The 12036-nt window shown below is 32.6% G+C and overlaps 1 protein-coding gene across 1 annotated transcript; it reads right to left on the bottom strand.

Annotated features, from left to right (window-relative positions):
* Positions 1-7207: 7207 nt before the first annotated feature.
* LOC7492391 (uncharacterized) lies at positions 7208-8478 on the bottom strand. Its single transcript, XM_024610306.2, has 4 exons — positions 8266-8478; positions 8004-8109; positions 7836-7913; positions 7208-7556 (listed from the first exon to the last, which is right to left on the bottom strand). Exons 1-4 carry the CDS (start codon positions 8332-8334, stop codon positions 7513-7515), a joined length of 297 nt encoding a protein of 98 aa, XP_024466074.1. The 5' UTR covers positions 8335-8478; the 3' UTR covers positions 7208-7512.
* Positions 8479-12036: the final 3558 nt, after the last annotated feature.

Raw genomic sequence — 12036 nt, 5'->3', positions numbered from 1 at the left:
ACTGCTATATATTTATGCAAACACTCATTTCATTAGCTTACCGGAATTTATTGCTAAAGAGGATATGAGATGCACTCACGAAGATCAGTCACTTCTTTAGATATATGTGTTCTAACAAGTTGCAGACACAACACATAGAGAGGCTTGAAACAAATATCATCTAGACAATATACATACTTGAGATGATATTCCCTTCATTGTTTTTTGACTCGATGGAGTATATACCCATACATTTATCATTTAAGAAAAAAGTTGGAGGCTCAGTCCAATATAGATGAATGTATCCATTTAAGAGGTTAGGGTTTACACATGTATCATAATTAAAATTTTATTGTCTCTCTTTGAATATTTCAAAAAATTCATTTAATTCTATATAGGTACTTGTTCAACCTTAAAAGAAAAGTAAACAATAAGGCATATGTTGAGGCTTCGATATGCGAGGCTTATATTATTGAAGAGATCTCAACATTTATCTCATACTATTTCAAGCCTCAATTGAGAATAAGAATCAACCACGTTTCAAGATATGATAATGGTGGGGAAGTGCTTTTGAGGGGAAACTTGTCAATATTCTCTCATTTTGGACGACCCGTACAAAAAAATACTATGAGGGGAATATATTTATTAGAAATAAAATTCAGACAAGCACATAATTATATGTTATTTAATTGCGATAAACTAAGACCTTTTATTTAATAAGTATACTACTTAATATGTTGTTATTTTCGAATAATTTATCTCTTATAATATCATAAACTGATATATTATTGAATTCCTTGCAGGCGACATCGTCAATATTTATCATCATAAAACTCACAGCTGATTGAATCCTAAATCTTTCGATTACAAGATGAACAATTTTCCACGTGGTTTAGATTACATGTAAATATTGTTTAATTATTCTTATCTCTTGGAATACTTAATTTCATTACAAACTTCTCGTTAATTGTTCATAGTTGCACTTCATGTACCAAGTTTATCAATCAAAAGGGAATGCTAGTGTTACTTTACCTTTACTAAGTATGAGTATTTCATCAATGGACACGTATTTCATATTGAAAAATATAGGCAGGATAGAAAGACATATAACAATGAAATTTGTGTTAAGGGATCGACTTCTAATAAGTTTGAAGTTGACTACTATGGAAAGTTGAAAGAGGCCATTGAATTGCAATATCATAACAAGCAGAATAAAGTATTTTTATTCAAATGTTATTGGTATGACACCATTGACAGAGGAATCAAAGTAGATCCCGATCATGGTTTGGTCAAAATTAGTTTAAAAGCTAGACTCCGCAATGTCGATGATGTTTTTGTTTTTGCCAAGTAATGTTAGTAAGTTTATTACACAAACAATCTTTTCTTTAGAAAGGATTGTTCAAGAGTTGATTGGTTATTCGTAGTGAAAACTAAACCTAGAGGTGGTGTCAAGGTTGTTTAGGATGACAACAATTAATTAACTCAGATGATGTCTTTCAACTTGGTGAGTTAGTTGATCCATATTGAGTTGCTCCGTCTAATGACTTAGAAGAAAATTCAAATTTTATCATCGCCGAGAATATTTTCATTGATGTTGACGCTAAGGAGTTGTATGAATGTTGTTACTCATTTTTGGGACCCCACATAAACAAAAAATTAAAAAAAAATGATGAGAAAATCCAAAAAACAAATCAAAAAAATATTGGAAGAAAATAAAAAAGATATATCAGTGAGAAGAGTATATTAGAACGCCAAAGAAATTATTGAAGACTGGCTGAGGGAGATCAAATATACATGATTAAAATTTTTATGACAACGTATTTTCGACCGATGAAGGCCTTATTAACAAAGAAAACTTAATTTGAGGAAAATTCAAAATTTAATGTTTAAGGACTTAATTAGAATTTGTCAAGGTTTATTTGAATTTATTGAGGGCTTAATTGCAAGAAAAATTGATTTTTAAAAGTAAATTTAAGTTTTAATTGAAAGAAATTAAAGTATGGGGGTTGAATTGCAATTTTTACGAGTTAATTTGATTAAATCGGGAGATTAATTACATAAATATTAAAGTTTGATGGACAAATAAGGACTTGATTAAAGAAATCAAAAACCAAGAATCAAACTGGAAAAGACACGTGAATATATAAGCTGAAATTAACCAAATCAGGGGTTAAATCGATGAAATTAAAAGTTTGTTGGTCAATTGAGGGTCAAAATATACAAATTCAGAACCACGGACCAAAATGAAAAGACGACCAACTTAAGTGTTGACATTTGAGTTTGGCAGGGGTTAAATTGCATGCAATTAAAAAGTTTTTTTATGTCAATTATGGGTGTATATGCCACAATTAGAAGAACAATAACTAAATTATAACTTTGCCAAATCCCAAATTAAAAACCCTAATTTTTAGGGTTTTAACCCAGACAACATGTTCAGCCTTTATTTATTTTTTTCATTGGCAGTTCACGATGATCAGGTTGACATATTTCTAGAGCTCATTCTGGAGTTCTAGACCTCCAAATGGCATGAGAATTTTTGAAAATGGAAAAGAACATCCCCTTTACAACCATATTTCCATGAAATTAAACGTTTATATCCTAATTTTTCCATGGAAGTCCCTAATATTTTGTCACTGATCAGTCATGAAAATTGGCATGTGACCTAACTTCTGCATGTTGTACTACCTTGAAATGCTTAGCTGACCGAGTGCATGACATGTGGGCATTCCCATTGCAAACTCAGAACTGGCATGAGAAAGACTTTCGTGGCATATAAAAAACTTAGATACTTCTCAATCACGCCTAGACTGCAGAGGTTATTCATGTCACCAAAAATTGTTGGGCACATGACATGGCACCACTCATATGATGCGATTGATGGAGTGATGGTGCACCCTTCTGACGACGAAGCATGAAAATACTTTAACAATGTGCATCCTCACTTTTCTGCTGAATCAAGGAATGCGCATTTTGAGTTGTGTATAGAAGGATTTAACCTATTCGGGTCATTTGCTACTCCTTATTCTTGTTGACCGATTATACTCACAGTTTATAACTTGCCACCGGAAATGTGTATGAGGCCAGAGTTCATGTTTTTATCTATGGTAATACCCGGTCCAAACAGTTCGAGCCGGAATATAGATGTTTGTCTTCGATCGTTGATTGAAGAGTTGACGCAGTTGTGGTCCTCAAGGGTTTTGACTTATGATATATCGAGAAAATAGAATTTGCTTATGAGGGCGTCATTGATGTGGACTATCAATGATTTTCCAGCTTATGGAATGGTTTCTGTTGGAGCACGCATGGAAAACTAGTATGTCCATATTGCATGGAAAACAACAAGGTATTCACGCTAACAAACGAAGATAAAGTTTCTTTTTTTACTGCCACCGATGTTTCTTGGCAACAAATCACAGGTACATAAAAAAACATAAAGGATTTATTTGTTGGTAGAATTAAAAAGGATGTTGCACCCCTGCATCTTTCTGGTGAAGAATTGCATGACTATGTATCAGAGTACGGTGACATTGTGTTTAGTCTCCAATCTGGTAAGCAGAAGTTTCCTAGTTTTGGTTTGACCCATAACTGGGTACAACAAAGTATTTTCTGGGAGCTTCCTTATTGGAAGACCAATCTCCTCCGCCATAACCTTGACGTCATGCACATAGAAAAGAACGTGTTTGAGAATATTTTCAACACCGTCATGGATGTGGAGGGGAAGACAAAGGACAACATCAATGCTAAAATGAGTATAACATTATTCTGTAACCGTAAAAATATAGAGTTGGTTTTTGATGGGTCATAGTTCATAAAACCAAGAGCGAGCTTTGTGTTAGAGAAAAATACACTACTATTAGTCTATCAATGGCTTAAGAGTCTGTATTTTCCCGATGGACATGCCTCTAACATATCAAGGTTGGTGAATTTGAAGGATTGCAGATTATATAGAATGAAGAGTCATGACTGCTATATATTTATGCAAACACTCATTTCATTAGCTTACTAGGATTTATTGCTAAAGAGGATATGAGATGCACTCACGAAGATCGTCTAGACAAGTGGAGAGGCTTGAAACAAATTACTGGGATTTCTGTAGATATATGTGTTCTAACAAGTTGCAAACACAATACATGGAGAGGCTTGAAACAAATTTCATCTAGATAATATGCAAACTTGAGATGATATTCCATTCATTATTTTTTGACTTGATAGAGCATCTACCCATACAGTTACCATATGAGGCAAAAGTTGGAGGACCAGTCCAGTATAGATGAATGTATCCATTCAAGAGGTTATATATTACAAATGCAATGTAATTCATAAAGTATTTTCATTGTTTTCTTAATTAAAAATATTTATTTAATTCCATGCAGGTATTTGTTCAATCTTTAGAAAAAGGTTAAGAACAAGATGCATGTTGAGACCTCGATATGTGAGGCCTATATTGTTGAGGAGATCTCAACATTTATCTTGTACTATTTCAAACCTCATTTAAGAACGAGAATCAATCGCATTCAACGACATGATGATAGTGGTGAAGTGCTTTTCAGTGGAAACTTATCAATATTCTCCTAAAAATGTCGTAAGGGGAAGATATTTATCTGAAATAGAGTTCAAACAAGCACACAATTATGTTTTATTTAACTGTGATGAGCTGAGACCTTTTATTCAGTAAGTATATGTACTATTTAAACTTCGTTGTAAACGTACTATTTATATGTTGTAACATCATAAACTCATTATCTCTTGCAAGTTACTATATTTCATTACAGAATTCTTGTTTACTATTCATTGTTGTACTTGATATATAAGGTTTATCAAATGGGAATGAGTGCTAATGTTTCATTGTCTTTACTAAGCCTGGGTCCTGAAAGAAAAGTTAAGTGCTACAATGAGTATTTTATCAATGGATAATGTGTGTTTCATACTAAATAATACGAGCATGGAAAAAAGACATATAGCAGTGGTGTTTGTGTTAAGGGATCGACTTGTAGTGAATTTGAAGTTGATTGTTATGATAAATTAGAAGAGGCCGTCGAATTGCAATATCATAGCGAGCATAATAGAGTGTTTTTATTCAAATGCTATTGGTATGACACCATTGACAGAGAAATCAGAGTACATCCCCACTACGGTCTGGTTGAAATTAACTCAAAAGCTAGACTCCACAACGTAAACGATGTCTTTATTTTCGCAAAGCAATGCCAACAAGTTTATTACACATATACCCCTTCCTTTAGAAAGGACCGATCAAGAGTTGATTGATTATCGTTTTAAAAATGAAACCTAGAGGTCATGTCAAGGTTGTTCAGGATGAGAACGAAAACACAAGTGTGAGAGATGATGTCTTTCAATAGTGAGTTGGTTGAACCATATCGAGTTGCTCCATCGATTGATTTAGAAGAAAATTCAAATTTTCGCGTCTTCAATGATAGTCATATTGATGTTGACGCAGATGAGTTGAATGTTGTTCTAAGCTCCAGCGGACAAGCACAAGTCGATGAAGGTGATGATGATGATATAAACATTGAAGATTGCAATGAAGCTGATGACGATTCAATTGAAGAAGAAGAAAAAGAAAATTCTGATTAAGTATTAGAACACGAAAGTGTAAAGGAATTTTTTATAATATAATATTATGGATGAAATTTTGTATCAAGAAATATTTATTTTATAATTGTTATGTTTACTGTTGTTATTGTGTTGTGCGGGCAATTTTCAATTTAAGTGTTTGCAGGGAGGATAGATAGGCAATACAAACACAATCTGTCATGCACTGTGCACATCATTGATGGATTTATAGACGGACTTATGCCGTCAGTATTTTTCAGAGAGTTGTAAAACATTTACTGCATATGCCACAATCACCAATGAAATTATTTCGTCGGTGATTTTCCGATAGCAAAACAGATGGAATCATTCCGTCGGTATATTCTAGAGAGTCTGGAAAACATTATTGCTTACGCCACTATCACTGATGGAATATACCGATGAAATTATTCCGTCGGCATATTTCCCGCGAAAATTTTTTTTTGTGCGTATTTTCCATTTGTAAAACAATCAGTTTTTATTTTTTTTACCGACAGAATTAACGACAGATCATCGAATTACCGATGAACGTTATTCTAACAAACGTGTTCCATCGGGGAATTAGTCGGTAAATTTTACACCGACGGAATGGTAATCTTACGCCGATGAAAAAATTACGTCTGTAAAACTGTTAAATGTTATAGTGAATAACATTGGCCTTTAGATCGTCGATGAAAATTCCATTGTTTCAATAGAGCTAGGTTAATTTCCAAATATCCTGAATGGAAACCGCACATCGATGCATGGTTTTTAAGGTTAGTGTTAACTTAAATATTTTTTTATGTTAATTTGGACCATTTATTGTAATTATTGAAATTTTTTTCTTCAAGGTGAAATTTGAATAGGAGAGGGCTAATAATAATGTTGGGAGGAAGGTTTGGGAGAATCACCCTTCAATTAGGTAAAATCGAATTTAAGATAATTTTTTACTCCAAATATTAAAATTTTATTGTTCATTTACTAACAAATAATTAATTTGTACCATATAAGCTGCATGATTTTTGGTATAAGGCGCAAAAGAAAGCTAAAAAACATGCAGAAAAAAAAGAGCTTCCAAGCTGGAATAACATAGTAGTTTGAAAGGATTTCAGACTATCGTACGACTTAGAGGCTGTATGAGTAGAATTATATATACACACACTCTACAACTTTCAAAATATCTATAAATAATTAATTAAAAATTAAAAATCATTTGGGTAAAAGAAGCATATAAATTAATTAAAAAATCATATAATCAACAACAAATTTTTCATAGCTGATTGTAACTAATTTATAAATCAGCAATCAAAAATTCATTGTTGATTCACAATAACTAGCACATTTGACATTTAATCAACAATGGATTGTCCGTTGTTACTTGTAAGCGATGGATTTTTCGTTGCTCTTATATCAACAACGGTAAAATTCATTGATGATAAATCAACAACAACAAATCTGTATTTGATATTCTTTGTTGTTGATTCCGTTGCTAACTGTTTTCAGAAATGAATTTTAGTTTTATTTGCAATGGATTAAATAAATAGTTGCTGATAGCCCTATTTTTTAGTAGTGATACCAGTAATTTTTTATCTATCTATTTATTTAGATTAATTCTCTAATATTTATAGAAAAAAATACTAATGGTTTTCACAAAAAGAAATGAAACAAAGAAAAGAAAACATTGATATCCAAGACTTTCTTGTATCTTAATACTTTTTTTTAATTAAAGGAAAAGCTAGTCCCCGGAGGAATTACATAACCAGGGTTAGTAACCCTGTAAATGTCCTCTTATTTTTTTTTCTTGTATCCTATTATATCACATACCACTATAATACTTTAGTTGAGGCCTGAGGGCATGTTCTGTCCATACCCTAGTTATAATTCATCATAAATATAGCTTCTATACCCACGTACTTCCCGATGATCATGAAGTATTTGCAAGTCGTCCCATCATGGACTTGAATTTTATATTTCCCTTGTTAATCTCAACACCCTTCGAGTACGCCTGCCTGAAAATTATAAATACGAGTTGATGTAATTTGCAATATTTTTTGCACCATACATCTGCAGATGTAAGGTTATGGCTGCTAAAGCTAGCTTAGTTATCAAGAAATTAATGGAGTATATGGTTTTCGAGCATTTTATACTAGTAAATGTATATGCATGACGTCTAGCTAGAATACGTGACAGTGGCTTACAGTCCTTAATTCTCGTACATATAAATAATTTTGTGCAATTAATGAATTTCTTTAAATGACTTGTAAGTTCTGGGGATAATTGGCTCTTACTCGTGAAATGCCTTGGAGAAATTGAATGGAAATATGCATGAAAGAATTCCCTATTCTCCTGCTGTAGTTCTCTCCACACTGCAAGAAATACATACATATACAAGTCAAGTATATTAGCTAAAGAAGCCAAAACTATCGTGAGAAAACCAGTGAGATCGATCAAGTGACCTGTAAGTGTAACAAGTGGATGAACGCTAGCATGCTTAGCCAGTGCCTTCACGCATTGGTCTCTACTCATGTGAAGGAGCAAACATCTCTCTATCAGATGCTGAACCTGTTTTGTATACGTCCGTCCAAAACAAAAGCACAGTAAATCTGAATTAAGGTAGTACTCCAGATAGTGCAAAATGCATGTACGAATATTCTTCAAGATATAAAAATTAAAATCTACGTGAGCTGGGGGTTGAGGGGCCGGATCGCACCAACTTACCATCCTAATGTAGCTATGTGGGTGGCAACGCAAGCAAGGAAGACGATGGTGGTGGCCGTAATGATACATGTTCTCCTAGCTAGCCGTTAACGGAAGGGGACAAAACAGAGGAAACTAAGGAAGAAACAAAGACTAGGAAGAGAAGGAAATATAGGACAAGAAACAAGATGCAAAAAGCGCAAGGAAGAGAAAGGAAGACATTTGGAGGTTTTTATATATGTACCAAATAAATAAAGAGAGTGACTGTTATCCTCAGATATCCAAGTGAAGGGCCAAAAAACCACAAGAAACCCAAATGATAGATTCACCTCATCTTCAGAAGATAAGAGAACTGATTGTAGTTTGGAGCCTTAAAACATGTTGGATTTTCGTGGCCTACCTCGTAGCCACTCGATCGATGTTCAAGCACCACCTTGCATTAAAAGGACTCCTCCCTAGCTGCCTAAACCGGGTCCTACATTCTTCAAAGGCCTGCGAAGGTTCAGTGGTTCTTGTTGCAAAATCGTGCACACAAAAAGTCCAAAAAATAGGATTAACTATGGAAAGACCCCTCACCTGCAGGGTTGTTATCAATGCTAGCAAGTAGCATCCATCAATTTTACCCTTAATGTCATTGAGGATTTTCAATCATATCCTTCCATTTGTTTTCCGTCCAAAATCGTTGATACATGAAAAATATATGAAAAATCTTTGAAGAAAGATCCTGATACAAGAATGAGATAAATAAAATCCAAGACTCACCAAAATTTAAGTGATAAGAATATTTTTATTTAGAATTTTTTTCTTCTACTTGTATCTTTATTTTTTTTTAAGTGAATTCCATTGAGTGAAAACTTTAAGATTTTAGTTTTTTGTTAAATTTAGAGTGGGATTAAAAAAAGTTGGTAATTAAAGATTGAAAAAATATTAAAACCTAAAAAAATTAAAATTTAAACTTCTTCAATTTTGAGTTTTAATTGGATTCAATTTTGAGTTTTATTATTTCAACCGTAAATTTTTATATATTGTTTCAATATTTTAAGATTAAATGAGGTTCAAAATACTTAGTTTAAATTAACACTTTCTTTTTTATCATTATTTTTTATTTTTAAATGATAAATTTAATTAATCTTTAAATTCTAGAGCTTCCATGTGGGTGTTCAATGGATTTTGCTAGCAGATTTGGATGGAAAGTAGATGGAAGATAGAATTGAAAAACTAAGATAATATTAAGGTTGGATCGAAAGATGTGATTAGTGAAGGGTAACATTGATAATATTTGAGTATTTTTGGATGTTGTTGGTTAATGTTGACAACAACCTCAATGTAGTGTGAGGTGTTAACATTATTGCAATCCTAAACCACTAAACAATTATTATATTATAGAAAATTCTAAAAAAAACATTGTATTTTATTGTTTACATGCTTATAGATTATTGTGGATTTATTGTGTATTTTTTTTAACTTTAATTATCAAACTTTTATTTTAACGATTTGACCTTAAATTGAAGGTTGATTGCTTATGGTTTTTTAGGCAATGAAAACATTGAAAGGAGGATCGAATTAAAAAATGCGGTCAAATGGGTGGTGTCCAAAGTTTACCCAAGAAATACATTTTAATCTTTCATCTTTACAAATAATATAATTTAGGTCATTTTGAATGTCTAAGATTCAATTTTGATCCAAAACTTCATTCTCCTTAAATTTTAGTCCATGGTTAGAGAGATGAGAGAGGGGGGCTCGTCAAATTCTGGTATTAGAAAGAGAAAATCAGCATTTAGAATGATTTTGTCTTCTAAAATTATCGATCTTAGTACCAATGAGTTGCATTCGTTGAGAAGGGTTCCACTTAGATATTTTTAAACCTTAAAATTGCCTACAAATCTATGGTAGGGAAGAGTTTTGGTTTTGTGCTTTTGTGTGTTTTTTAGGTTTTTATGGTTATTTATGAGTTTATTAAGATGTTTAGTGTCAAAAATAGGTTTCTAAGAAATAATAAAAAAAAAAAACAAGAACTCTGATTTCCTGGTCATTGGTAGCTGGAATCTAGGGAGTTCCAATAAATGTGTTATCTGTTTTAGTTTTTTTTTTATAAATAAATTGGACAACCCATGAGCTTAAAAAAAAATCAAAGGGTGTGCAAGCCCTTTCCTAATGGGCTAGACACCTGGCCTTTTTTTTTTTAATTAGTACCTTTTTTATATGTTTTTTTCTTTTAAAAAATAATTTTTAAATTTATATATCAATCAATACCCATTTTTTATTATTTTTGTCGCATGTGGACACGCGACGTCAGGGGTCATGGAGTCGCCACCTAGTTGTTTAATTCAATATCACTAGGAAACCACGGTGTACTGGTTTTATCAGAAATTTCAAGGGTAAAAGACTGGTTGTGGCTAAGAAAGGTATTAACACCCCTAGCACACCTTACCTCAGGAGGTAAGGTGCATTGTATGGTCTGAATGTGGTTTAAGGGGTTTGATAGGTTTCTAACCAGTGAAGTTTATGGCTCGGGGTAAAGATTCACTCGTGCGAATAAATCTAGTATTTTGAATTTATTATAAGCTCGTGTGCTCAAGTGAATTCTTATGGAAAGGATCCATGTAGGAGCCCTGACAAAGTTCATCTATCCTAGAAGGCGGAAGGGTTTTTCACAACTCGTATGTTGTGGTGAAAAATACCCCCAATTAAAATTAGTGAATATTCAGAATAATTCTGAGAATTTTCTTGTCAATTTCTGATATTAAAATATCAACCTATTTATAAGTCCAATATTTATATTAGAATATTAACCATTAATTCTCATTAATTGAAATTTTAGAGGTTATTGAAATATTAGTCAATTTCTCATGGATTCAGTAAACTGGTTATTAAATCCAAAATGCATGGAAATATAAATTTTTTGAATTTTGTATGAAAATACTAAAACACCATGTATTTTATTTTATTTAAGTAAGATATGATATATTTTATTTTTAAGAGACTGTCGTATGCAATTTCAAATAGAAATTGTATTTTTGAAGGAAAGATTTTTTGTTGTTATTTTTTTTTTGGAAGGGAACCAATTCGTTTAATATTGAAAAAGTGCCTCACGTATAGGTCACAAATGCAAATATTAAATACGAGAGGGTAAAAAAAGGTGGGGAAATCAAAATTAATTGCAAAATTGTTATCTGAACCTTTGAAAATTTAACTAAAACCACGTTCGACAAAACATGATAATATGTTTTAAATCGAACAAGATATTCAATAGTGTCCAAATAGTCCAAATATTATACAAAACAATAAACATTAGGTTCCCAAATTTCACAATTTTAGTAATTTGTCCAAAAATAATTTGAGTTCATGGATCAACCTTCCGAGGTGTTTAGTGTATCCAAGATCTACTGGAATTAAGCTGGAGGTGTAGGAACAATGGCGGCGCGTGGTCTCCACTGTTAATGAAGCAAGAAAAACATTGGATCTGGACCAACTTTTACTTTTCTTTTCTCCAGTGCTGGCGGTGAGTGTAACTGCTACCTACAAAAGAAAGCAAGACTAAACATAAACAATCAGTTTATTTTCTTCTCTGAAACTGTTTCTTTTTTTATATTTTTAACCACAGTTAGGTCAGCTGAAAGAGGGGTAGTGTGATTCTTGGCTGGAAGAAGAGTTACTATTGTTAGTTGCACTCCTTTATTGCTCTTGGTTAGAAAGAAAAAAATGAGGTTGCTGGATCTTGGCTTCATTGTTGATGGTGGATGCTGGAAACATGATTCTTAATCGAGAAAGAGGCTGCTGAAGAAACAAAGG

This window comes from Populus trichocarpa, chromosome 10, assembly GCF_000002775.5.
Source record: "Populus trichocarpa isolate Nisqually-1 chromosome 10, P.trichocarpa_v4.1, whole genome shotgun sequence".
Taxonomy (NCBI): domain Eukaryota; kingdom Viridiplantae; phylum Streptophyta; class Magnoliopsida; order Malpighiales; family Salicaceae; genus Populus; species Populus trichocarpa.
Note: the sequence above shows the minus strand (reverse complement) of the source record. Positions and strands in the feature narration are given on the sequence as shown.